At 38.1% G+C, this 26,837-nt stretch overlaps 1 protein-coding gene across 1 annotated transcript; it reads left to right on the top strand.

Moving 5' to 3' along the window:
- Positions 1–1,190: 1,190 nt before the first annotated feature.
- On the top strand, positions 1,191–9,663 carry LOC143579499 (peptidyl-prolyl cis-trans isomerase CYP65-like). Its single transcript, XM_077062790.1, has 11 exons — positions 1,191–1,344; positions 1,421–1,483; positions 1,582–1,685; positions 3,833–3,924; positions 4,001–4,090; positions 4,166–4,241; positions 4,855–5,225; positions 5,580–5,836; positions 7,556–7,844; positions 9,151–9,258; positions 9,330–9,663. The coding sequence occupies exons 1-11, from the start codon at positions 1,217–1,219 to the stop codon at positions 9,531–9,533; spliced, it is 1,782 nt and encodes a 593-aa protein (XP_076918905.1). The 5' UTR covers positions 1,191–1,216; the 3' UTR covers positions 9,534–9,663.
- Positions 9,664–26,837: the final 17,174 nt, after the last annotated feature.

The raw sequence follows: 26,837 nt of genomic DNA, 5'->3' as shown, positions 1-26,837 counted from the left end.
TATAGATGATAATGCCCAAAGGATGGAGATGGTTTTAGAGAGAGAAAGCTAAGGATTATTTAGAGAGAGAAAAAGAAGCAAATTACAGAGAGAAAGAAAGGGTTTTGTCTTTCCCATCTCTCTCAGTCTGAATCTTATCTCTTTAATAATAATAATAATAATAAACCCATCAGCCTGCTTTCTTCACTCTGATTCTTGATTGATTCTATTGATTCGGATCTATTCGTTTGGTGAGTTCTTGTTCTTCTTCTTGTTGTTTCAGTTCAGGGTTTTTGATTTTGAGCTTCATTGGTCGGTGTTTATGGTTGGATTGAGGTTTAAATTTAATGGCTTGTGGGTGCACACCAGGTGTTTGTGAAAAGTCCTGAGTGTGATTTTTGCATTCTTTTTTGTTATTAATCTTTGTTTTGAGCTTCAGTCATAGCTTGTTATGGTTTATTATTATCGGTTTTGTTTGAATTGAAGTATAATTTGTGGGTGCACACTAGGTGTTTGTGAAAAGTCTTGTGTGATTATTACGTTTTTGTGTTAGTGATGTTTATTTTGAGCTTCATTGGTGAGTCTTTATGGTGTGTTGGTGTTATACTTGGCGGGATTGAAGTTTAATATGTGAGTTTTGGGGTATGTTTTGTGGGTGCACACTAGGTGTTTGTGAAAAGTCTTGAGAAACCCGGGTTGTAATTTACACCAAGAATGTTTATTTGAGCTTCATTGGTGGATATTTATGGTGTGTTGTTATATGTTGTCGGGTCGAAGTTTAATTTGGGGGTTTTGGGAAATATTTTGTGGGTGCACACGAGGTGTTTGCGAAACGTGCTGAGCATAATTATTACATATTTTTGTTAGTAATATTTATTTTGAGCTTCATTTGTAGCTCGTTATGGTGTATTGTTATTATATCGGGCTGAATTGAAGTTTAATTTGGGGTTTTAGAAAATATATTGTTCATTTTGTGGATGCACACCAAGTGTTTGTGAAAAGTCCTGAGAAACCGTGACTGTATTTTACACTAGCTGCTTCTGTGTTTTGTGGGCATATCTGTATTGATTATATTGGTAATGAAAATTTAATACTTTATTGCATACGAGATCTCAGATGGTTTGACTTGTATTAGTCAATCTTATTGTTTGGAGGATCATATTTTTATGCTTGTTGAGTATAATTAGTAGGCGTTTGGAACTTTGGATCTAGGGCACCGAAGAGGATAATAATAATAATGGGGAAGAAGCAACACAGCAAAGATCGGATGTTCATAACGAAGACGGAGTGGGCTACCGAGTGGGGCGGTGCCAAATCCAAAGACCTACGGACACCTTTCAAACGCCTCCCTTTCTATTGCTGCGCGTGCGTACGCTTCATTTCTTTTCTTTTCTATTATTATTATTGCTTGCTTGAATTCAATTTCATTCTCATTTTGCAGCCTCACTTTTACTCCATTTGAAGACCCAGTCTGCACCGATGATGGCACTGTTTTTGATATCATGTCAGTCTCCTCTTTTTTCATTTCTATTTCTATCTTCAATGCTTCGATAATTTACCTAGCAACCAACAAACTTTCTAACTACTATTTCTATGATGCAGGCACATAATTCCCTACATAAGCAAGTATGGTAAACATCCTGTTACCGGAAATCCTCTCAAACAACAAGACGTCTTTCCACTAACGTTTCACAAGAACTCTCAAGGTACCGCATATATATTGAATTCAAAAACAAAATTAGACGCGAGTTACGTGGAACCTTCCTATTCAATATACAATACATACAATCGTTTACCCCTCTCCTTCTGACTACCAAGTCTATTTGAGTGAAGCGGTGGTTCACCGCGTTCTTTAATTACATGCGCTAATTTAGGAGAAAAGTCGGCCTTTGCTTATTTTTCTGCTTGATTTTATCTGATTTTCTTTAACTTTATCACTTAACCCATTTAAACAACTTACCTAAAATAACTGGGTTAACATAATTAAAGAACACGATTAACACTTAACCGAGCTTGTGATTGATTCTCAATTTCTCATATTTTTTAATTTTAATTATTTAAAGATGCATCCTTTTCACAATAAAAAGTTTAATGCAGTGAGTTTTATTTACTAATCGGCATCATGCAACATGTTAACATGTTTTTAAACTTTAATTTAATTCAGATTGTTATAAATTGTAATTACTTTTGATGGAAAATGCTCAGATCATTCGTTTTTGAATAAACGGTCTGCTTTGATGATATATGTTGGTTATTTTGGGAAGAGTTAAGTGCCATTTTAGTACCCGTGGTTTGTTTAATTACGCAACTTTAGTACCGTTTTTGGATTTATTGCAAATGACTACTTCACATTTGTGAAACTTGCCATTTTAATACTTTTTTCTAACCCAGTTTATTTTTATCTGTTAAGTAAGGGACAATTTGGTAATTCGTTATTTTCTTTATTCTTTCATTTATTTTTTTTCTTTTCCGTGAAATAAGAGTGGAAAGCAACATTTAAAAAAAATAGAAATTTGCCCACCAACTAAACCCTCGATCTAACCATAATATACATACTCTTTTACTCTTCTTTACCAACAAGTTAACCACCACCACACAACCATTGAACCACTACCACTATGCAATTCCGGCGACCATTGTATTACAGCCCCGGCTGAACCCTACCTGAAGGGGCGGCGATGGTACTTATACCAATGGCCGGAGCCAGAGGAAACAACCGTAGACCACCGAGACTACCACCACATCTCACACCACTTTGCCACCAGTCAACAACCACACAATTTCTTGACCAACCCTCTCTCTCATCAGATCTGAAAACCCTCCCGGTTTTCCGGCGACTCGTCAGAAAACTCCATCGATTTTCTGGCTATCTGTCAAAATCGATATCCTCCGTTCACTCAATTTCTCAATCTATCTACACCTTACTCCCTCTCCACTGAAATCGGCCATAAACCTGCAAATGACAGATCTGAAGAAGGAGTGATGGTGGCTCTCAGATGTGAATAACTGCGGCGTCGGTGGTTTTTGGTGTTGGCGGTGGTGGTTTTCGATATTGTTTGTGTGGTTTTTAAAGGTGGCAATGGCGGTTTTTGGTGGTGGGGGTGGTTTTTGACAGTCAGAGGTCTTCAATGGTGGCAAATGGCAATAGTGGTGGTCTTTATATAAAAGAGAAGGAACAAAATAAAGAAAATAATAAAGTTACAAAATTACCCCTGACTTAACGGACAAAATAGATGGGGTTAGAAAAAAGTACTAAAATGGCAATTTTTAGAAACGTTAGGTAGCTATTTGCAATAAATTCAAAAAAGGTACTAAAGTTGCGGAATTAGACAAACCACATGTACTAAAATGGCACTTAACTCTTTTGGGAATTTAGATGATTTTGGTAGTTTATAGGTGTATTATGGCTTGAAATATATTGGAATTTGAAAAAAGTGGTATTTTCCATTACAAAATTTGTTTGGAACTTTATTATTTAAGTGCGCCTTTTCTTTTGAGTCCCACGCTTTTTTTTGCGCTTTTTTTGCGCCTTTGCGCCTTGAGTGCGCCTACCGCATTTAATAACTATGGTTCATCTTCAAAATTTAGTCCTAGTCTTCGTCATCTTCATCTTCATCACCATCAATCGGTTCGGTTCGGTTTGTTAATAATGGAAAACCGACCGAAACCGAAAATTCGGTTTTCCAAAAAAACAAAAAATGTCAGTTCGTTTTTTTTTCCGGTTAATTTGGTTTTTTGCTTACCCCTACTTTTAATCTTCGTTCTATGATATGTTACACTTATGGAGCATTCATTGAATGCCAAATCTTCTATAATTTTATAAAGTTCTGAGCAATCAACTTCTATTTTGTAGGAGAGTATCATTGTCCCGTGTTAAACAAAGTGTTTACAGAGTTTACACATATTGTTGCCATAAAGACTACCGGAAACGTCTTCTCTTATGAGGTTTATTTCTGTTTAATAATTAATAATATATGTTTTATAAACAAATCAATTGCATCTATCTTTATCTTCTGGACAGGCAATTAAAGAACTGAACCTTAAAACAAAGAACTGGAAGGAGCTTCTAACTGATGAACCTTTTAAAAGAGAAGACATCATTACTATTCAGGTAATGCATTTCATATACATAAATATGTGGTTTTGACTTTTGAGGTTTTTCTGATATGTATATACGCGTTTGCAGAATCCAAACACGATTGATAACAAAACTCTGGTGGATTTTGATCATGTTAAAAAAAACTTGAAAGTTGATGATGAAGGTAATTTTCATGATGATTAGGGCTGTAAATGAAAAGAATTTAGCACGTACATGGCTTGATCATGTTTGTTCGTTTAACAAACGAAACGAACGAACACAAACACGGGAACTTAAACAAGCAGATTATCTTGTTCATGTTTGGCCATGAAGAAAATGAACCTGTTCGTGTTTGTATACGTTTGTTCGTTAGCAATATAAATGAATGGTTCATGAACGTAAACCAACAAACATAAGTTAGCTGAAATTAGTCAAGTGTAATCTGAAAAACAATGTATCGGGCCTAAAAACTTGTTAAAACTATTAACGAAACAAACTTAAACAAGCATAAGCTAGAGAACCAATCAATCATTTATATTTTATACCCAGTAAAAAAAAAACTCATAAAACAAATTTAAATGAGCGAATGTAAACACATGTTCACGAACATAAATGAACGAACGACACATGTGTTCATGTTTGTTCGTTTAATTACATGAATCAAACTTTTTGTTCATGTTTGTGTGTTTATTAAGAAACGAACTTCTGCTGAAAGATTAATGAGTGGTTCACTGAACTGACGATTCGTTTACAGGCCTAACGACGATAATACTAATGGGAATTTGAATTTTTTTCAGAACATACGAAAATGGAGTCGGATCCAACGTACAACATAAACGTGAAAGGCGACATAAAGCAAATGTTAAAGGAGCTAAAAACTGAGAAGGGGCGTGAACTCGCATTACATGGTGGCGGTGGAAACAAGGCTCAGAGTGAACGGGCCGCTGCACTAGCTGCCATTTTAGCCGCTAGAGAACGCATTAAAGATAACCCAAAGTCCAACGGTGACATCAAAAGTCAACAACCGGCTTTCAGTATTGTTGATGCTGCATCTGCTTCTGTTCATGGAAGAAGTGCTGCAGCTGCAAAAGCAGCTTCAAGTGATAAAACCGCTGCCCGAATTGCTATGCATATGTCGGGTGATCGGACACCTGTCAACGCTAAAATGGTTGGTTTTCTTTTTAACTTTATAGATAACATAAGGCGACACGTAAAAACATGTTTTGGGTTGGATCAACATGACTTGTTTTAGTAAACAGGTCAACCCGAAGACGGCCCGTCCAAAAATACAGGTCCACCAGAATACGAGCCGTTTAATAAGTGGATTGTCTTGTTAACCTGTTTAAAGGGTTTTAAACATGATAAGTGTTAAAAGTTGAAGTTAGTTATTTATTTTTTTTGTCCTATAAACTTTTGAAAGTACCTATTGACCTATTTTTGACTTGCTGACTTGTGAGATTAATTCTAACCGCCAACCTGGCATGATTTACCTATGTTAACTTGATTAGAATTTGTTCTATAGGTGAAGAGCCAGTACACAAGTGGGGCAACATCTAGATCTTTTACGTCTACATCATACGATCCCGTCACAAGGAACGAGTTTGAGTATGTGAAAGTTGAGAAAAACCCCAAGAAAAAAGGTTATGTTCAGTTGCATACTACACATGGTGATTTAAACATAGAACTACATTGTGATATAACTCCAAGAGCATGTGAGAACTTTATCACTTTATGTGAACGAGGATATTACAATGGGGTAGTTTTTCACAGAAATATAAGGTATTTTTTTTCTTATATTGTTTTCTTTTGAGTTTCAATTTAAATTCTTTTACATTGTTATTAGGGCTGTAAACGAGCCAAGCTGGTCATAAGCTACTTGAGATCGGGTCACTAAATACTCAAATCGAGCCTAGCTTTAACGAGTCCGAGCTCGAGTTTCTATTGGCGTGTATTTAATAATTTGGGCTCGAGGCTGAGTTTCATGTATCGAGCTCGAACCAAGCTGCTGATCTTAAACTAATTCTTTTATTAATATATTAATTATATATTTATACATTGATTAATTAATATTTTATATAAAATTATGATAAAACTTACTTAATAATGCATTTGAATAACTAATAGACAATAAATGAGCCGGGCTCGAGCTTGAAAAGCTACTCATGACTGGGGTGTAAATGAGCCGGGCTGCTCGGCTCATTTTTGACTTACAAGAGCTCGAGCTCTAGTTCATGAGTTGTTTTTTCAAGCTTGAGCTCGGTTGGTTTATTTTTTATTAAATAGTTTAGAGAGAACTTCAGTTTTGGTCCTTGTGGTTTCTTAAGATTATCAATTTTGGTCCAATAGTCCATTTTAGGCTTTTATTGTGCAATACTTTCATTTGACTATCAGTTTTAGTCCACCCCTTAACGCCATCCACCCACAGTTAGTCAATATAACTTTGAGGGGCTTTTGTGTATTTTTCACATACCTTGGACAACCGGACATAAACGACCCTAGTGGGCCATCGCTGGAAACGAACAAAAAAGACACTAACGACCATAAACAATTACATATTAATTCAAATATTAAGTTCACATAAAAATATTTATAGTAACAGTACATGATTACATATTAATTCGATAATATATGAGGGTAGCAAAACAAATAAATAAGAATATTGATAGTAAAATATTAATACATGAACCTAACGGGAGAGACACAAACGAACTACGAACCTATCCGGACGCACCTAAACGGACGCAAATAAACACATTACCGAACGGTTCATGGATATTATTGAACGAACGCGACTCTTGTTGTGTTTGTTCATTAAGCTTAGCGAAAGAAAATATTTTGTTCATGTTCGTTCATTTATTAAGCAGATTAACATAAAAGAACTTCCCACCGAATGGTTCTCTGGACGTTTGTTAGATGTTCGCCTCGTTTCTAACTCTACGGTATTATGTCAAACAAGTCTTAACACGCATTACAATTGACCATATGGATTTCGCTAATATGACATTATGTGATTAAAGCATGTGAGAATACAAAAAACCTCCCTCAAAGTTGTATTAACTAGCGGTTGGTGGATGATGTCAATGGATTGGATTAAAATGATCGTCAAATGAAAGTATCGTACCATAAAAGCCTAAAATAAACTACTGGATCATAATAGATAATTTTAAGAAACCATAAGGACCAAACCTGAAGTTATCTCAATAGTTTATATACATTTTTAATTATCTTTATTTAATATTTAATTTTTACTTTAGCCATATACATATTAGGCTTCTTTAGGCCCGCGGTCAGATTGAGCGTGGCTTCAGAACGTGCCGATCTCGAGTAGCTCACAAGCCGGCTTGGCTCATTTACACAGCTACTCATGAACCGAGCTTGAGCTTTAGAAAAAGAGCTATAAACAAGCCGAACTCTCATAAGTTACACAACAAAAGCTTGAGCCTAAACGGGCTCAGTTTTTGCTCGGCTCGTTCAACTCCTAATTCACCATATTTTCAGGAACTTTATGATACAAGGTGGTGATCCAACTGAGACTGGTAAAGGAGGTGAATCTATATGGGGAAAGCCCTTTAAAGATGAAGTAAACTCAAAACTGCTTCATTCTGGTAGAGGTGTTGTTAGCATGGCGAACAGTGGGCCCCACACTAACGGCTCACAGTTTTTTATCTTGTATAAGTCAGCAAATCATCTAAATTTCAAGCATACGGTTTTCGGTGGAGTTGTAGGAGGTTTAACAACTTTGTCAGTTATGGAGAAGGTCCCTGTTGATAATGATGATCGACCACTGGTTAGTATTACTGATTTAATTATATCATCTTATCGCTTGTTATATGATTCGACAGTCGGTTATCTTTTTGCTCTCTTTTTTAATTTTTAATAAAAATGAAAAGAGCTTTAAATTTTCTAGTTTTCAGTTTTTTGGTTTTACCATATGGGCCGCATGACCATGACTGGTTCATGTGGCGCCGTATTATAGGGTTTTAGCTTTTTTGGCTTTTTTAATTTGATAACTAAACGGTTATTCATGTTGACTTGTCGGGACAACGTCCGGGATCGATAACGTTCGGATTTTACCAACAACCGGGTTTTACCGATCCTTTTGTTTTAGTTTCGGTACCGTCACAAATGTAATCGTAATCGATCGAATTCGCATATACTCATCGTGTTTTGTTTTAGTTCCGATACCGTAACGAATACCAACCGGATGACGATTTTTTTAGTTATGGTATCATAATGAACGTGACATAAACTGACTGAATTTGTGTAGACTCACCGGCTCAACGCCCGAAATCGACAATGGTTGGTTTTACCAGCACTTGAGTTTTACTGGCTGACGCCACCCCCATTGGTCCATCTCAATATATATATATATATATATATATATATATATATATATTGTTTTTACAACGCACCTTACCGAAACTGACTGAGTTCGCGTCGACATACCGCTTCAACACTTGAGACCGACAACGATTGAGTATTACTGGCGTCCGAGTTTTACCGACCTGCCCGGCGCAACGTGCCGAGTAAATACACTAGTTTTTAATAAAAATGAAAGAGCTTTAAATTTTCTAGTTTTCAGTTTTTTGGTTTTACCATATGGGCTTGAAGTTTATGGGGGAATAAGAAATATTGGCCCATGATAACGAATTTGGTCCTAAATCTTTTGTTAATTAATTGATTATTCTTCATCTGAGCTTTAATTATTTTGAGTAAATTACACTTTTTGTTCTTAGGTTTATACTAAGGAATATGCCCTTGTATTAAAAAGTTTGCACATTTCGTCATTTTTACTAACGGGTGTTAGTTTTTTCTTTTAAACTCGAGTCGTGTGTCTTGGAAGGGTATTTCAGTCATGTAAAAACATAAAGCAGACTAAAAGTGTAATTTCACTATCCATTAATTTCTTATAATTATTAAAATTCATAATAAAGGTTCGTTTTATTGTTTTTAATACATGCAAAACCGAAAATATGTTTTTTTTCCGATAACATAAAACCAAACCAAACCAAACCGTCGATTTTTGTTATTTCTGTTAAATGGATCAGTTTTTTGGTATCATGCACACGTGTTCTAACATATCAATTGTGCAGGAAGAGATAAAGATAATTAGTGTATCGGTATTTGTGAATCCTTACTCGGAACTCGATGAAGAAGAGGAAGAAGAAAAGAAGAACGAGCCTGCGGTGGATGAAGAGAATGTTAGTTTGTTTATACCGTCTGTTTTTTTTTTCTTTTCATTTTTTAAATTAGTTTTCATGTTCATTTTCAGGAGAAGATAGGATCATGGTACAGTAATCCTGGGATCGGAGCCGAAGCCGAGGCTTCTGGTGGTGTTGGTGTTGGTAAATACTTGAAAGCGAGGACGGCTAAGGTTGATTCAACATCGCAACTGGATGGTAATAATGTTGTTGTAAAGAAAAGAAAAGTAGTAGGTGCTGGAACACGCGAACTCAAAGATTTTTCTGCTTGGTAAACATGTTTCATTTTCGGTTGGATTCATCTCCGACTACAGAATAGTTGTGTTAATCTAGTCTCATACTTGAATGTAAAACTGTGTAAGATGTCTAGTCCCTTACCCTGTGGAACCTATAACTTACCACCCATTGGGTGAGTTATAGACATATGCGACACATTAAGATAAGATCCAACGATATTGTTAGACCAATTATAATGTGACACGTGTAAAATATCTTGACAAGTCGGCCAAAATTTTGAAAATATTGAGGGAGTCGTCCATATTTTCTCACTAAATATTCTTCTCAAAACCAGTCTCCCAGACTGTTTTTTAATGTTTTCTAACTGATGCGTACAGATTATCAAAAACCTTGAAAATTGTTCCTTTTAAATTCCGCCTTGACATACGCATTTGAGATGAATTTGTACCAAGCAGACGAGATTTACGGTTTTGTTCTTATAAGTTGGAAACATGTGCACACCGACATGATTTATTTTTAATATGTTCACACCGACTAGAATTAAGCAGAATTCGTCCACACCGACATGTTTAGTATAAATATTTTTATTAAATATTTTTTTTATATTTTTCATGCTTTTATATATGATCCTTCTTCTTCCTCTTCCATTCTTCCATTATATCGGATTTGAATATATCAACTTATGAATATGTTGATTTTCAATGTAGTGGATGTGTAGATACCAACAGTTTATTGATTTGAATGATGACCCACCATTCCTTTTTAAACTTCATGATTTTGGATTCAAGAACAAAGGGTTAAGAAGTTGAAGACCAAAGAACAAGGTTTTAGAAGAAGATTAAAGGGTTTTAATAGATGAAGATTAAAGGGTTTTGAAGATATGAAGATTCAACATATATGATAAGATTTGGACGGACCCGAAAGGAAAAATATTAATCTCGTCTCCTTGATACAAATTTGTCTCAAATGCGTCTCCCAAGACGGAATTTAAAAAGGAACAATTTTCAAGGTTTTTGATCATTTGTTCGGATCAGTTTAAAAACATTAAAAAACCGTCTGAGAATACTGCTTTTGAGAAAAATATTTAGTGGGAAAATATGGACGGTTCCCTCAATATTTTCAAAAGTTTGGCAAGCTTGTCAGGATTTTTTACACGTGTCACATTATAATTGGTCTAGAAATTGCGTCGAATCGTATCCCAATGTGTCGCCTCAGTCCATAATTTTTTTATCCATTTTGAGAATCTTAGACATTAATGGGTTAAAATCCATTTTCCCTCTCTTAAAAATGGTCATATTGAAAATTTTGTCATAATTTTTTATGTAGGAGTCGCAAAACTTTTGACTTGTTATACCTACAGACTGTAATAAAATTATATGTACAACATGAGATTAGTCACGCAAATGTAAGAAAATTTTCATCACTATATACTATAAAATATATATCTTTTAACCCATCCTTATAACAAATTGTACATTTTATAACAATCCAAACAAAAACAAACTTAAAATATTGTGACAAATGACACCGTTACAAAACAACTTTCACTTAAGTTTCTTACATGTTCCTATGACAGTAGATTGCTAGCATATATACATACATATGAAGTATGTACAAAAATTATGTATCACCTATTTTCAAATGATTCACTGAGTATAATAATTACCCATCTATAAACTAAGAGTCACATATCTAATGTATTATAGATTTATTAGCAAGGATGATGATCCAAACATATCAGTGGTCTATTATAATCAGTTGTTATATTAGCAATGTATGGATCAACTACTCATGTGAGTGATTTTATGCAATGTGTAACTTACTATAAGATGAGAGCACCATTAGTGGATCATGGTATTTGTAGGTATTCATAATATATCAAGGTTACTTTGTAAAGTTGTTGATGTCACACACGATCTAGGGGTGTTATTCGGGTTCGTTTTTCGGGTTTCGGGTCGAGTTCTTCGGGTTCGTTTTTCGGGTTTCGGGTCGAGTTCTTCGGGTTTTAAAGTTGTAAATCTTAACCCGAAACCCAACCCAAATCTCTCATGGGCTTTTCGGGTTCGAAATTATTCGGGTTGGGTTAATCGGGTTTCAAGTATCCTGGAAAACAAAACAAAACACAAAATAAAAAAACTTTAATTCTAAAATTAAAACAACATATTATTTTTTGCTCGTAAAACAAATAAACAAATAATAAATCAACATAACTTGATAAAATAATTTAAAAGAAGAATAAAACTAAGTAACTAACTCGAACCATAATCTTCTTCAATCGCACGTGATTTGATTATTCCATTACGGTTGCTATTAATGATAAACAGAAAACATAAATTAAAAATAAACAAATGATCCATAATAGTTGGAATAACAACAATTGGTTATGGTCAGATTCTGATACCTTTAATGGCTAAGACTAAGCCTATTATACTTAAAATTATTTAATTTCAAAACTAAAAGTTTATTCGGGTTATTCGGGTAGACCCGAAACTTATAAATCAAACCTGAAAACCAGCTCGAATTACTTCGGTTCGGGTTCGGGTTAGTTTTTTCTCGGGTTTGGATTTTTCGGTTCGGGTTAGTTCTGGTTTGGGTACAAGGTTTTTCGGGTTGGGTTACGAGTTTTGGGTAAAAGTGACAGCCCTAACACGATCAATTACATTTTATTAATTTAGCAATTAATGTTAACAATATAAATATATAATACACCGTTGGTACCAATAATGCCTTACAGTTGTTAGACTATGTGTACTAAAATTGCGACAGTGGTTGTGTAATTAGAACAAAGTTGGCATGTGTTACATGACAAAATATCTCATGTAATGTTAATGGCTTGAGTGTGTTAAATCAATTCCATATCTTGTAGTTATAAAATGTCTTTTTATTAACATGTTATTTTTAGTTTTAAAGATGAAAACTAAGAAATATGAATAATAGGTCAAAAAAAAAGATCAACTCCTAAAACTATATGAAACACATAGGAGAAATTTCATATCTAACGCGAGTTGTGATCGTATATAACAATGATTCATAATAAAATCTACACGTAAGAGCGACACATCAAGAAGAACGTTGATACATGATTGTGCTAGTGTATCGTGCAAGGCATGATTTTTAAGTATGTTTCGATGAAAAAAGTTTTGTATGCGAGTAAAAGTTAATACATTACTAAGTCTTATATCATATGGGCTATGGCTACGTGAGTTTTTTTTAACATATATAGCTATAAATAAAACACAAGAATTCAAAATTACTACTCTCATGATTAGTATATCGTATTTTAGTTACGATAGAAATAAACACACGATGACACAAAGTAGTAGTAAGTATCGAAAATTATTTGTTGTTATCTATCTTGAATCAGACTAATTAAAACCTTGAGTTTTGATATTCAAAAAGGGTTTGTGACGCAGCTTGTTGCCCGTTTACAATATGTTTTGATGTAAACACTTCATATTTCGATTATTAGAAGAATTTTCATCTCAAATTATATATTAAAACCTGAGGACATAGTTATATTGATTGGAACTTTATTTTGTGTCGTCTAATCTTTGACGACCATCTAATGTGGGTATGGCCACCTTTATCTTCTAGCCATTATTCCTAATAAACAATTTCCCACGTAAAATGACACTTTTGTTTGTGAATCGATATAACTAAAGGATAATAATAACAAATAAATAAAAGAGTTAAGTGTTATTTTAGATCTTATGGTTTGATCAATTACACAACTTTAGTACCTATTTTTTATTTTGTGCAAATGGCTATCTCAGTTTCAACAAACTTGCAATTTTGGTTTTTTTAACACCGTTTATTTTGCTCGTTAAATCAGGGGCAGTTTGGTAATTTCACTATTTTTTTCCTTCTCCTTTTCTCTCCTCGTCTTCTGCATACCTATCTACCCTCTTTAAATTTTTTTTCCCAAAATCTCAAAGTCCGAACCCTAAACATCTGAAGTTTTTTTTTTACATTCTCATAACATGCTATTGGAGGTAAGGTTAAGTTGGTGGCGGCAGGTCTGGTAGGTGGTGTCTAGGGTTAGTGGCGGCGGTCCGACGGTGGTGGTTGGGTGTTGCGGCGGTTCGACGGTGGTTATCGGGTTGTTGCGACTGTCCGACGGTGGTGGCTGGGTGTTGCAGCGGTCCGACGGTGGTTATCGGGTTGTTGCGACGGTCCGACGGTGGTGGCTGGGTGTTGCGGCGGTCCGGCGATGGTTGCTGGGTTGTTGCGGGGGTCCGGCGATGGTTGTTGGATTGTGGTTTTAAACATGGATATGTTGTGGTTGTGGTTGTGGTTTTAAACATAGATATGTTGGTATCTTGTCAGAAATGGTGATGAGATATACAAATATGGTGGTATCTTTAAGAAATGGTGGTGGTTGTGGGGAATAGGTAGAAGGGGGAGATGATTTAGAAGACAGAGAGAGAAGAAAGGTAAAATTACCCAAATACCCTTGATTTAACGGAGAAAAATTGACGGAGTTAAAAAAAGTACTAAAATTGTAAGTATTTTGAAACTCAGGTAGCCATTTGCACAAAATAAAAAATATGTACTAAAGTTACGCAATTGATCAAACCATAGATATTAAAATGGCACTTAACTCTAAATAAAATAAATGGCTTGGATTTTGAAAAAATCTAAATTAGTGTTTTGTCTCAAACAAATTTGTTTTTTATTTTATATTAATAAAAAAAGATTTATATTTTTCTTCTTGACATCTATATGACTATATTCTCACAATTACAAGAAAACAAAATTATGTTGTTACTTTCAATAACAAATTACTCTGCTAGTGCTTTGTATATGAGTGATGTTGACATAACTTGTATGATTTGTTAAATAAAGACAGAATTACAAATTTTGTCCTTTAAAAAAAGCCAAAAACCGGTTAGTGTCCTTTTCTAAGTTTCCTTGCAGGCGGTGTACTTTAAACTTTTTTTTTCTACACGTTATGTCCTTTACGCTAACTGGGTTAGAAAAACTCAGTTAAATGCCCTCACGTGAGACGCATGTGAGGGCATTTTTGTCTTTTCACCTGTACCTGCAACCAGTCACCTACATCACCACCGCCGGAGAACCCATAAACCCAGATTCCGGTCAAACCCTCACCACCACTATCTTCTTCCTTGTCTCCCCTGCTATATGACATCACCCCCACCACCACTGCCATCCACTCCCAATCAAATTCAGATGCTGCTTAAGAGAAAAACAAGAATCTTTCGGCGAATCTTAAGAAGACGCTGACTTAGCTCAATATGTTTGTAGCCGAAGGTAAGTTGGTTAAAGTCAAAAATTTACGGTTAAAGAACCAGATCTGTAAATTGGTTTTCCACCGTTGCATTTGAGGAATCGATTGCAAAATTAGTGCTCGTTTGGTGGTGGTTGTAAATTTGGGCTCGATTGGGGCAAATGGGAAAGATTCAATTATGTGATCAGGTTTCAATCTTGGCGGTGAACCTGTGTTGTAGACCTGTAGTATGGTCAATAATTGATTGTGAAACCATTTGTAGATTTTTATATAGAAAATCAAGTGCATAGAATAATTCGGTTCTCTCTATATAAAAACCCCTGGACTTGATTGCAATCGAAGAGGGTGGTTGACCATGGTGGTTTCCGGTGGGAGTGGAGATGGATCTGGGTTTGTGTCTTCTCCGGCGAGTTTGACCGGAATCTGGGTTTATGGGTTCTCCGGCGGTGGTGATGTAGGTGACTGGTTGCAGGTATGGTGGTGTGGTTGTTTCTGGTGGCCGGAATTTGTGACGGTGGCTGGCGGTGGCCGATTTAAGAAAGTATGGTCTTGTGGTGGCAGTTACAAGTGTTGGTTGGTGTGTGGCGGTAGCTGTGGGTTTTGTGTTCATGGTGGCCGGAGTTTTGGAAAAGGATGGGTCGGTGGCTTAGGTAGTGGTGGTGTTGGTGTAGTGAGAGGGAGGGAGAGAGTAGAGAGAGAGAAAGAAGACGGGAAGATCATTTTTAGTGACTGACATGTCGTTTTCCGGCGGTGATCTCCGGCGTCGGACGGCGGCGGTGATGGATTTGACCGGCGGCTGGATGTTAAAGACGGAAGCAGGAGAAAGAATTGAAGAAGAATTAGGTCTGGGGGTTATTATGGTGAAGAAGAAGATGGATACTGGATTTGATGATATATTATTATTATAATATATTAATTTATTTTTTAATTATAAATAACTACCAGTAGACGAAAAGACAAAAATGCCCTCACATGCGTCTCACGTGAGGGCATTTAACTGAGTTTTTCTAACCCAGTTAGCGTAAAGGACATAACGTGTAGAAAAAAAAAGTTTAAAGTACACCGCCTGCAAGGAAACTTAGAAAAGGACACGAACCGGTTTTTGGTTTTTTTTAAAGGACAAAATTTATAATTCTGTCTTAAATAAATTGATTACATGGTTTGATTTATGCTTCTAGTGATTTGACAAGTGTCTTTGTGTTACAGATATTAATGAATTTAATATCGCCTGTAAAAGTAAATATTTTAATTTATATGATATGAAAAAGCAAGATCTACTCGATGAAGATTAGGCTTCACTCTTAACCATAATCTGAAATTTGATTTAAGAAATTGTTAAGCCGAACTCGAAAGTAATCATATCTGTACTCATTACTCATGAAACCCGAACCCACCATCATTCTCTTATCAAATGGCCTGATTTCAAAACTTATTCATGCTACTTTTATGTTTTACAACTATTATGCACTAACTATTTTATTTCAATGTAAAACATCTACTCATAAAACTTAAATGGATATATTTTAGTTTTACTTTTACTATTTTATATTATATCTAAAATATATTTATATTTTAGATTTTAGATAACTCAAATATAATAATTGAGCTTGAATTATCATCACTTGGAGAGGATTACCTCTTTTAACCCCTTGGTATTATTGAGTTAAGTTTTTTGATACATATAAATTTGAGAAGATTATGTTTCATAAACTAACTCCAGCACTTAAATATTTCAAACCAAGTATATTTTGTTGAAATTAACATAATCATAAAAATTCGAACCGATCCATAGATGGTAGATAATATAAAGGTAGTTTATAAAGTTGTTTTCATACTTAACTAAACTTGATAGACAGTGGTAAATATCTAGACATGTTATCACTGGTGTCATCTATTAAAAATAAACAACATATCATTGCTCATGGCTACTCTAAAGTCTAAAGTCACCCCTTAACACCACCGTCAAACACCTTCTCTCTCCAAACGTCACCACTAAAAACCCTTACTCTCACCTCCTTTGCATTGCACAAACATTTCATTAGGCAACCCACCTCACCATCACCCCAAAAATTGAATAACTCTCTTCGAATTCAAAGCCATGTTATGTTATTCGGAAGAAAACTCTTACGTCAACATTGTTTAAACCAGGAAGTCCCTGTATTTTGAGCAAGACTTTTTTTTTATATTCTTGAGTTCTTTTGAATGTATCACAATCTATTATAAGCATGATAAAAGAAATTTATGTATGATATTGTTATAAAACAAAATTAAGATGTGAATAATTTTTAATGTGCATTTTAGTACTTAAATCATTGGTAGGTTCTCAATCAAGTGAAATGAGCTTGATTGTGGCCGGCAATAATCAAATTCGGATACACTTTTCTTTATTTCATGTCTTATGCTTTTTTGTAATAATAAATTATAAAAAGTGACTATGGTTGCGTTTGGTTTCTTCCCTTTATGGTTCGATGCTTTAAATCAATTCCTTCAAACAGAAATAAGACAAAAAAAAAACCCACTTCATAACCATTTTTAAATCAACTGAAGGGTATGCACCCGCCATAACATCGAGCGGGGCGGGTCAACCCACAAGATATAGACAAGAGGCTTGAAATTAGGATGTCATGAAGACACAAAGCCAAAACCTATGCGCAAGCGCATGAAACATCTGCGCGTGGCGCATATCACATACGCGCAAGCGCATGAAACATCTGTGAGAATAAAGAGAAGACATTGCGCATCCCCGGGATAGGCGCATAAAGGCCGCACGTAAGTGACACACAACAGATGAGACAATAGTCTAATCCAAATCAGGATAAGGACAACCATGATTGTACTCATCAGGCAACATTCCAGAATGTATCTTTTAAGGAATAAAGAATGTGCTGATGTTTAACTCAGCAAAGCCCATGTGCCACCACGTGATGGCACATGGGTCAGGTGAAATACCTTGGTCAGATAATAATCAATGAAAAAGCACCAGGTGTCCTACGTACACGTGGCGCGAAGCAATAGGAGGAGGCCAAAGAGGCCCTAATTGGGTCTGAACCCAATCATTGGAAACCCTAATACTATAAATACCACACCACCTCCACAGTTGGAGGCAGGCAAGAAAATATATTCTAAGTCCTTTACTCATTTTTACATCCTGATTATCTTCTCCTACAATACCTGATTCTCACACCGGAGGGTTACCCCAAAGAGGACCCATCTGTCCCTTTCTGAGGGGTAAGTTCACGGTGTTGTTCGTTTTGTAGGTGGAAGAACTCGTATCTCGGAAAACCATCGGTGATATAGGACACTCGTACCCGAGGAACGTTGATCGTATACAAGTAAGTCGATACACGCTTCTTCATTGGCGCCATCCGTGGGACAACGGCAACAAAACTACTATTTCATCAATTTTCTCTTCACCATGGTTTCCGGTGTTCGAAACAATGATCAAGTTCTAGAGGATAATGAGCTTGAGGATGTTAATGAGGGACATCAGGTTCTGAGGGCGCCGCGTGACACTGCGCGCACCACCAGTAACCATCCCTTCAACACAACACCTCATAGTCAAACTGAAACTCCCCCAGACGATCTCACCTTCCAAAATCTGACTGGTGCAAAACAAAAAGGGCCAATGGGCCCGGAAGTTGAAACCAATGACCCTAAAGAATGGCTCATAAACGAACAACGGCGTTTAATGGACAAATACAATGAGTTGGTAAAACACAAAAAGTTAGCCGATTTAACACAAAGGCTCGCATTTGATAAACAAACCATTCAGGGAACAACAAAAAAGACGCGCGCGCTGGAAGACGGTCATTCTGTTCACACCGAACAAGCTGATATTAGTGATGAGGAAGAGGTGCACAGCATGAAGAAGACGCGAGATACTCATGCAGGAGGTTCACAGCTTCGCGCACACATGCACATAGCACCTGGAGCCAAAGCTGATATGGATTTATACACACCATACAACCCACAAGCGAAAGAGCAAGTGGACGTAACCACACCATATAGGCCAGCCATCTTGGTAAAACTTTCAAAGTTCGCTGAGCGCATTGCGAAGGCTCCCATTCAACACAAAACCAAGATGCCAAGTGGTTTAGGCAAGTACGATGGTACAACAGATCCAGATGATTTCTTACAAGGTTTTTATAACACTGGAAACTTAGAAAGCTGGACGATGCCAACATAGTGTCACATGTTTTCTCGCTGCCTCACGGGCGCAGCGCGTGTCTGGTTCGAAAGCTTGCCGACAGGACAAATCGATGGGTTCGAAGAGCTATTGGAAAAGTTCTAGGCTCACTTTGTACAGCAGCGCAGACACACGCGCGACCCCGATGACATCATGCACTGCGTACGCAGGAATGATGAAACCATTGAAGACTACATAACTCGTTTCAATCAGGAATCTCTTGCAATTTGAGGCATCACTGAACAACTCTTGCGCGTGGCCTTTATACAAGGTGCGCGCAGTGATCAACTCCGCAAAGCTCTCGTGAGCAGAGAAGGCATGCCAACCACTTGGGCTAAGCTTATGGAAGCATCGCGAGTCTTCGCGCGAAATGAAAAACAAATTGCCCAAGACAGAGCAAGAGATAAAGGGCATCAAACAGAAGCACCACGCAACAATGAAAAAAGGCGCAAACAAAACTCCGTATGGTCCAGGTTGCAACAAACCAATTATTCTCCTACAGAAAAGCAAGCGCAACAAAGTTCACCCCAACCCCAAAAAGACATTCTTAATCGCGGAGAAGGTGACAAGAAGGAAGGCGGCAGAGAGCCTAACAGACCTCTACCAAGAATATGGACTCCCATCACCAAAACGCCTTCGCAAGTGTTAAGCACAGAGAATGTCCAGTTTAAAAACCCCAGGCCATTACTCCATAAGGGACCACCGAACAGTGGCAAATATTGTGAGTTTCACAAATCCACAGGGCACAACACTGATGCATGCCATCATTTGAAGGATGTGATCGAGAAAGATGTGAAATCAGGCAAGTTGGCTCACCTGGTAAAAAATCCGAGACCAGAGAACGAACAACCAGACTGAGCCTCAGCCAGTAAAAAATTCAAAAGAATCTGTGTAGCTGAAGGAAGAAGGCAAGGGCAAAGATCGAGGAAGAGAAGCGCGCAAATCCAAGGGGATTGGCGCGAGCAACAAGTAATCTTTCCAAGAATCAGAGGAGGCCCGTCTATCAGCAGCCCTCTAGTCATCACTGCACACATCGCTCATTATGAGGTGTCAAGAGTCCTGGTGGACACCGGTAGTGAGTCAGACATCATGTATGAGCAATGTTTCAGGAAGTTGGATCCAGCAGACCAAGCAAGGCTTGAAGTTGTGAGTGCACCAATCTCGGGTGTCTCAAACGAAATTATTCACCCCCTAGGTCAGATACAATTCGAACTAACTATGGGGGGATGAGAAGCACAAGCGAGCTGAAATTGTCAACTTCCTGGTCTTGCCCACCACTTCATGCCATAGTATGATCTTGGGCAGAGGAACGATTGCCCAATTCAACGCCATACCGTCACCAGCGCATGGCGCGTTGGGGTTCCCAACACTAACAGGAGTAACATTTGTGTACCGAGATCACCTATGCGCAGTAATAAGTATACCTCGAGAGGGGAGAATGAAGCTTCCAGTGGCAAACAACGCGCCAGAGGAATGGATTCTCAACCCAAAATTCCCAGAACAAACAATCACAATCGGAGCTACGATATCAGATGACACAAGAGTGAGAATGAAAAGATTGCTCACAACGTATATGTCAGTCTTCGCGTGGCAACATTCTGATATGACTGGGGTTCCGCGAGACCTGGCGCAGCACTCTCTCAACACATTCAAGTCCGTGGAGCCATTGCTCAAAAGAAAAGAGTCATGGGAGACGAGAAGACAAAGGCCATGAATAAGCAAGTAGAAGATCTACTGCGCGCGAATATCATTCGCCCAATACGATATCAAACATGGGTAGCCAATCCTGTGATGGTAAAGAAGAGCAATGGGTCATGGAGAATGTGCATTGATTTCAAGGACCTCAACAAGGCGTGTCCAAAAGATTGTTACCCCCTCCCAAACATTGACATGAAGGTGGACTCTGTGGTGCCATTTAAGCTCAAATGTTTCCTAGATGCCTATAAGGGCTATCACCAAATTCAAATGGCACCACAGGATGAAGACAAGACTGCTTTCAGAACTGACAAGGGTGTTTTCTGTTACACAAAAATGCCCTTTGGTTTGAAGAATGCAGGAGCCACTTACCAAAGACTCATGGATGCAATTTTCAACGAGCAGATTGGAAAAAACTTAGAAGTCTACGTGGATGATTTGGTGATTAAAAGCAGGGAGGAAAAACAAATGCTCAAAGACATCGAAGAAACCCTTCGGCGCCTAAAGGAAGTAAACATGAAGCTCAACCCGAGCAAATGCACATTCGGTGTTGAAGAAGGGAAATTTCTCGGCGTAATGGTCACCAAGGATGGTTTCAAGGTGAACCCAGAGAAGGTGGAGGCTATCCTCGGCATGCCCTCACCATCCACCATGAAGGAAGTTCAAAAGTTGAATGGTAGATTGGTATCAATTAACAGGTTCCTAGCAAATCATGCAAGCAAATCTACCCCATTCATTAACACACTGAGAAATTGCTTAAAGAAAAGCCAATTCAAGTGGACGCCTGAGGCCGAGCAAGCTTTCAGTGAGATAAAAGAATGTCTGATAAATCTGCATGCGCTCATAGCTCCACTACCTGGTGAAACTTTAACGTTGTACCTGTCAGCAGGAGAGCGCGCCATTGGCGCAGTATTATTGGTGGATCGCAAGGGAATCCAAACACCAATTTATTATGTAAGTCGGGTGCTGACAGATCCTGAGACGCGCTACACAATCATAGAAAAGTTAGTTTTATCACTAACGCATGCGTCGCGCAAGCTTCACAGATATTTCAATGGTCATCCTATTGAAGTCCTGACTGATTACAACATCCAGCAAGTCTTGCGACGTCCCGCGCTCTTAGGAAGGCTGACAAAATGGGCGCTGGAATTAGGGGAGCACACGATCACCTATAAGCCTCGTCCAGCAATCAAGGGACAAGTCTTAGCTGATTTCATCGCAGAAATCCCTAAAGGAAAAGTCGAAGAGGCTCAGCGCGAAGTAGACCCTCCGCAAGCCAATAATGAAGAAAACGTTTGGAGATTATTCACTGATGGAGCTTCAAACAACGAAGGGTCCGGCACAGGCCTCAAATTGGTGGATCCAGAAAATCATGAGTATACTTACGCAATCAGGTTGGATTTCAGGAGCACCAACAATGAAGCTGAGTATGAAGCCCTGCTGGCTGGTTTGCGCATCGCGCACAAGTTCGGAGTTAAAAAGCTAGAGGCTCATGTAGATTCATACCTGGTAGCAGCACAAGTCAATGGCCTTTATGATGCCAAGGAGAACACCATGCCTCTGTATCTAGAGCAGGCGAAGAAACTCACCGAACAATTTGACTTTTTCAGAATCATACACATTCCGCGCAGTGAAAATAAGTCTGCCGACGCGCTAAGCAAGATGGCATCAACCAGCTTCGATCATTTTGGCAAAGATGTCAGGGTGGAAGTAATGAGCAACCCGTCGGTGGGAGCGAAGTCTGTTCTTGTAATTCATACAACACCTTCATCATGGATAACTCCAATAATGGAATTCTTGAAGGAGGGAAAGTTACCAGACGATCGCGCACAGGCGAGGAAGATAAGACACAAGTCGCAGAACTACGAAATGCTCGAAGGTACGTTATATCGACGCTCTTATCTTGGACCACTCATGAAATGCCTAGACGCTGAGGAGGCAAGCTATGTGATCAGAGAGATACACGAAGGAATCTGTGGAATACATGCTGGCCCGCGCATGGTGATCGCCAAGGCAATGAACGCAGGTTATTATTGGCCAGGCATGTACTTGGACGCGTTAAAAGAGATCCAAAAATGCAAAGCATGTCAGAGCTATGCGCCAAATACCATGCGGCCAAAGAACAACTTGATTCCGGTGACCTCTGCATGGCCTTTCCACAAGTGGTCAATAGATATTGTGGGTCCCTTACCACAAGCGCTAGGGCGAGTAAAGTTTTTGGTAGTGGCAGTAGACTATTTCACAAAATGGGTTGAAGCCAAGCCACTGGCAAAAATTACAGCCGAGGCAATGAAGCAATTTATTTGGAGCCACATCGTATTCCGTTTTGGCCTGCCCATGGAAAACGTGAGCGACAATGGCAAACAATTCACTGACAGGAAGATATCAAGTTGGTTCAAGGAATTGCACATCAATCAGGTCTTCACTTCAGTATACCACCCTCAAGGGAATGGTCAAGTGGAACGCGCGAACCAAAGCTTGCTGAATGGGCTGAAGAAAAGGTTGGAGGGAGAGTCCCATGCATGGGTCGAGGAGTTACCTAATGTCCTGTGGGCGCACAGGACATTAAGCAAAACCAGTAATGGCGAGTCCCCGTTCAGCCTAACCTATGGAACGGAGGCTATGATTCCAGCAGAGATTGGATGCCCATCCTATAGAGTGCTCATGATGAGTAAGACGGATAACGAGCAAGAAAGGAGGTTGGATCTCAATTTGCTTGAGGGACGCAGAGAGGCGGCTATCATCAGTGAAGCCAAATACAAGAAAAAGCTAGAAAAATACTACAATCAGCGCGTGAAAGAATGCCATTTCAAGAAGAATGATTTTGTCCTTCGGAACAATGAAGCTAGTCGCGCAATACCCCCGGGAAAGATGTCTCCCAACTGGGAGGGACCTTATCAAATCTCGGAAGAATTGGGAAAAGGCGCATACGCTTTAAAAGATTTAAATGGAAAGAAGATCCCGCGCACATGGAACGCAACACAACTTAGAAAATGTTTCATGTAAAAGTTGTCAGGTTTGTAATCAAGACTTTTTACGCCATTATGAATAATGATGCGCTCTATATGCGTTAGTACTTAAATCATTGGTAGGTTCTCAATAAAGTGAAATGAGCTTGATTGTGGCCGGCAATAATCAAATTCGGATACACTTTTCTTTATTTCATGTCTTATGCTTTTTTGTAATAATAAATTATAAAAAGTGACTATGGTTGCGTTTGGTTTCTTCCCTTTATGGTTCGATGCTTTAAATCAATTCCTTCAAATAGAAATAAGACAAAAAAAAAACCCACTTCATAACCATTTTTAAATCAACTGAAGGGGTATGCACCCGCCTTAACATCGAGCGGGGCGGGTCAACCCACAAGATATAGACAAGAGGCTTGAAATCAGGATGTCATGAAGACACAAAGCCAAAACCTATGCGCAAGCGCATGAAACATCTGCGCGTGGCGCATATCACATACGCGCAAGCGCATGAAACATCTGTGAGAATAAAGAGAAGACCTTGCGCATCCCCGGGATAGGCGCATAAAGGCCGCGCGTAAGCGACACACAACAAATGAGACAATAGTCTAATCCAAATCAGGATAAGGACAACCATGATTGTACTCATCAGGCAACATTCCAGAATGTATCTTTTAAGGAATAAAGAATGTGCTGATGTTGACAGCTGCCAATGAAGGGTGGACAACTCAGCAAAGCCCATGTGCCACCACGTGATGGCACATGGGTCAGGTGAAATACCTTGGTCAGAGAATAATCAATGAAAAAGCACCAGGTGTCCTAAGTACACGTGGCGCGAAGCAATAGGAGGAGGCCAAAAAGGCCCTAATTGGGTCTGAGCCCAATCATTGGAAACCCTAATAATATAAATACCACACCACCTCCACAGTTGGAGGCAGGCAAGAAAATATATTCTAAGTCCTTTACTCATTTTTACATCCTGATTATCTTCTCCTACAATACCTGATTCTCACACCGGAGGGTTACCCCAAAGAGGACCCATCTGTCCCTTTCTGAGGGGTAAGTTCACGGTGCTGTTCGTTTTGTAGGTGGAAGAACTCGTATCTCGGAAAACCATCGGTGATATAGCACACTCGTACCCGAGGAACGTTGATCGTATACAAGTAAGTCGATACACGCTTCTTCATCAACATAAATTTTTATAATAATAATAATAATAATAATAATAATAATAATTTTATGATCGAGCACTAAACTCATGAATCATAATATCGTATTGGCCCCACCATGGCTTGGGACATTGAAGTTCACTATGATAATATATGTTGGTCCAAACCGCTAGGATGGATTATCCATTCAATGATTGTATTGCCGAATTATATTCAAGACTACACTAACAAGTCTAATTGATTCTTTATTTAATTTTGTGTGCTTACTATATAAAAGTAATATATACGATATTGTTTGGTAACATTTTAATGATTCTATTAAGAAATTACATCTGAATTGGTCAGTGTAAAAGTGTGTTTGGTTTACTAAAAATAAACCTTTGAACATGCTGAATAAAGTCTTTAAATCAATTAACCCTCTTAAAGGCTCAGGTTGTTATTTCCAAACAACCCCTAAAAGACAATAAATCAAACCATAAAATATGAACATGATCACAACTCTAGTTTTCCAATTACTAACCGAATCCGGCCAGACCTTGTTCTAAGTGGAAAATTTGACCTAACAAAATGAAGTTTGATTTAGAGTGAACAAGGCTCGTCTTGTGACCCTTGCATGTCATGGAGACACATCTTTGATTTGCATATCGTTGAATATGATTAATATGGGTGACTTGAGTCGAGCGATTAAGATGAATTATTGTATGTAATGTGGCATTAATTTCCGGTTGAAGCAGTGTGCGATGTTGAGGAATGAAAGAATGTAAAGATCGTTGTTGTTAGACTAAAGAGAACGTTGCATATCGTATCAATGAGACCGGTGTTGTTCACTCCTTTATATATGTAGTTTGAGTTTACTCTTTTAGATTGATTTAGGCTCAATTTGTTTTCAAACTCGATGTTGAATTAAACATCCTTTGAATCGTAAGGATGATGGCGAATCATTATGTTATTATAACTTTTTATTTTACTTTTATATTTTTTTACAGTTATTTATTATTTAACTAATATTACATGTTAACCGTCATATATTGGTCATTCAGTTTATACCGAATTCAGATAGATTATGTGAAAACGAAGACCAGATTGCAAACTGAATTACCAATATGGGTTCAGTTCATAACCGAGCCAAAAAGCAACTTATAATTCAGCTAACCTTTACCTGGTTCCGGTACAATTTGATTTTCGATCTCATTGGTTTTTGTTGGGTTTCAACGGTGGATCGGAACGAAAACGATCAAGTTATTTTAACCCGTTTTAGTTAATTATTTTCGTTTCAATAAATATTAATCAATATTAATATATACCTTTAAACGAACAATAAAACGCAGCGGAAAGTTAAACGATTAAACGAACCAAAAACCCGAAAACCCAACACCCGGATCCGATTACAACAATACGAGAACGATAAACAATAATAAACAACCATAGATTAGTTTTCGATATACCTCGGTTATCAAAACCGGGACGACATACCGCGAGCTAACGAAAAAGAAGCCAGACGTTGACACAACAACAACCAACAGCAACTCCGGCGAGTCTGATGGCGGCAGCGGCGGCTGATAGCGACGGTGACGGTGGCTGGACAGCAGGCGGCGGCGGAAGAGCTCGGTAAGCAGGTGGACAGCAACAACAGCACCAAACAGTGACCACTATTCGCCGGAATCCAAGTCGCCGGAAAAACGGGTCCACCGAAATCACCAAACGAACGCCAGAAAACTTGCAGTGAGACCGCCGGAAGCTTGTATAGGGTGTTGGTGGTGGTTCCGGTGATTATCGGACAGTGGGTGGTGGTTGACGGCTTGGGGCGGTTTTCCGGTGGCCGGAAAACGGCGCCAGAATGTATATATATGGTGGCTAGGGTTTTTTGTTGTTAAAGATGTTAAGCACATCATATGCATATATATAGTATACTATATATGGATATGTTTTAGGGTTTATCATCTTTAATCCATTGGGCTTAAAGCCCAATTACAAACTCAAAGCCTAAACCATTATCCATTGCATTTAATTGAACGTGTCGGGCCCAAATAACGTTTAAATGGGTTTACGTGTTTCGTTACCCCCGGTGTAACTCATAC

This window comes from Bidens hawaiensis, unplaced genomic scaffold (assembly GCF_021521415.1).
Source record: "Bidens hawaiensis isolate Kalapana, Puna unplaced genomic scaffold, B.hawaiensis_p1.1 tig00029865_1, whole genome shotgun sequence".
Taxonomy (NCBI): Eukaryota; Viridiplantae; Streptophyta; class Magnoliopsida; order Asterales; family Asteraceae; genus Bidens; species Bidens hawaiensis.
This window is presented reverse-complemented; position numbering and strand designations above follow the sequence as displayed.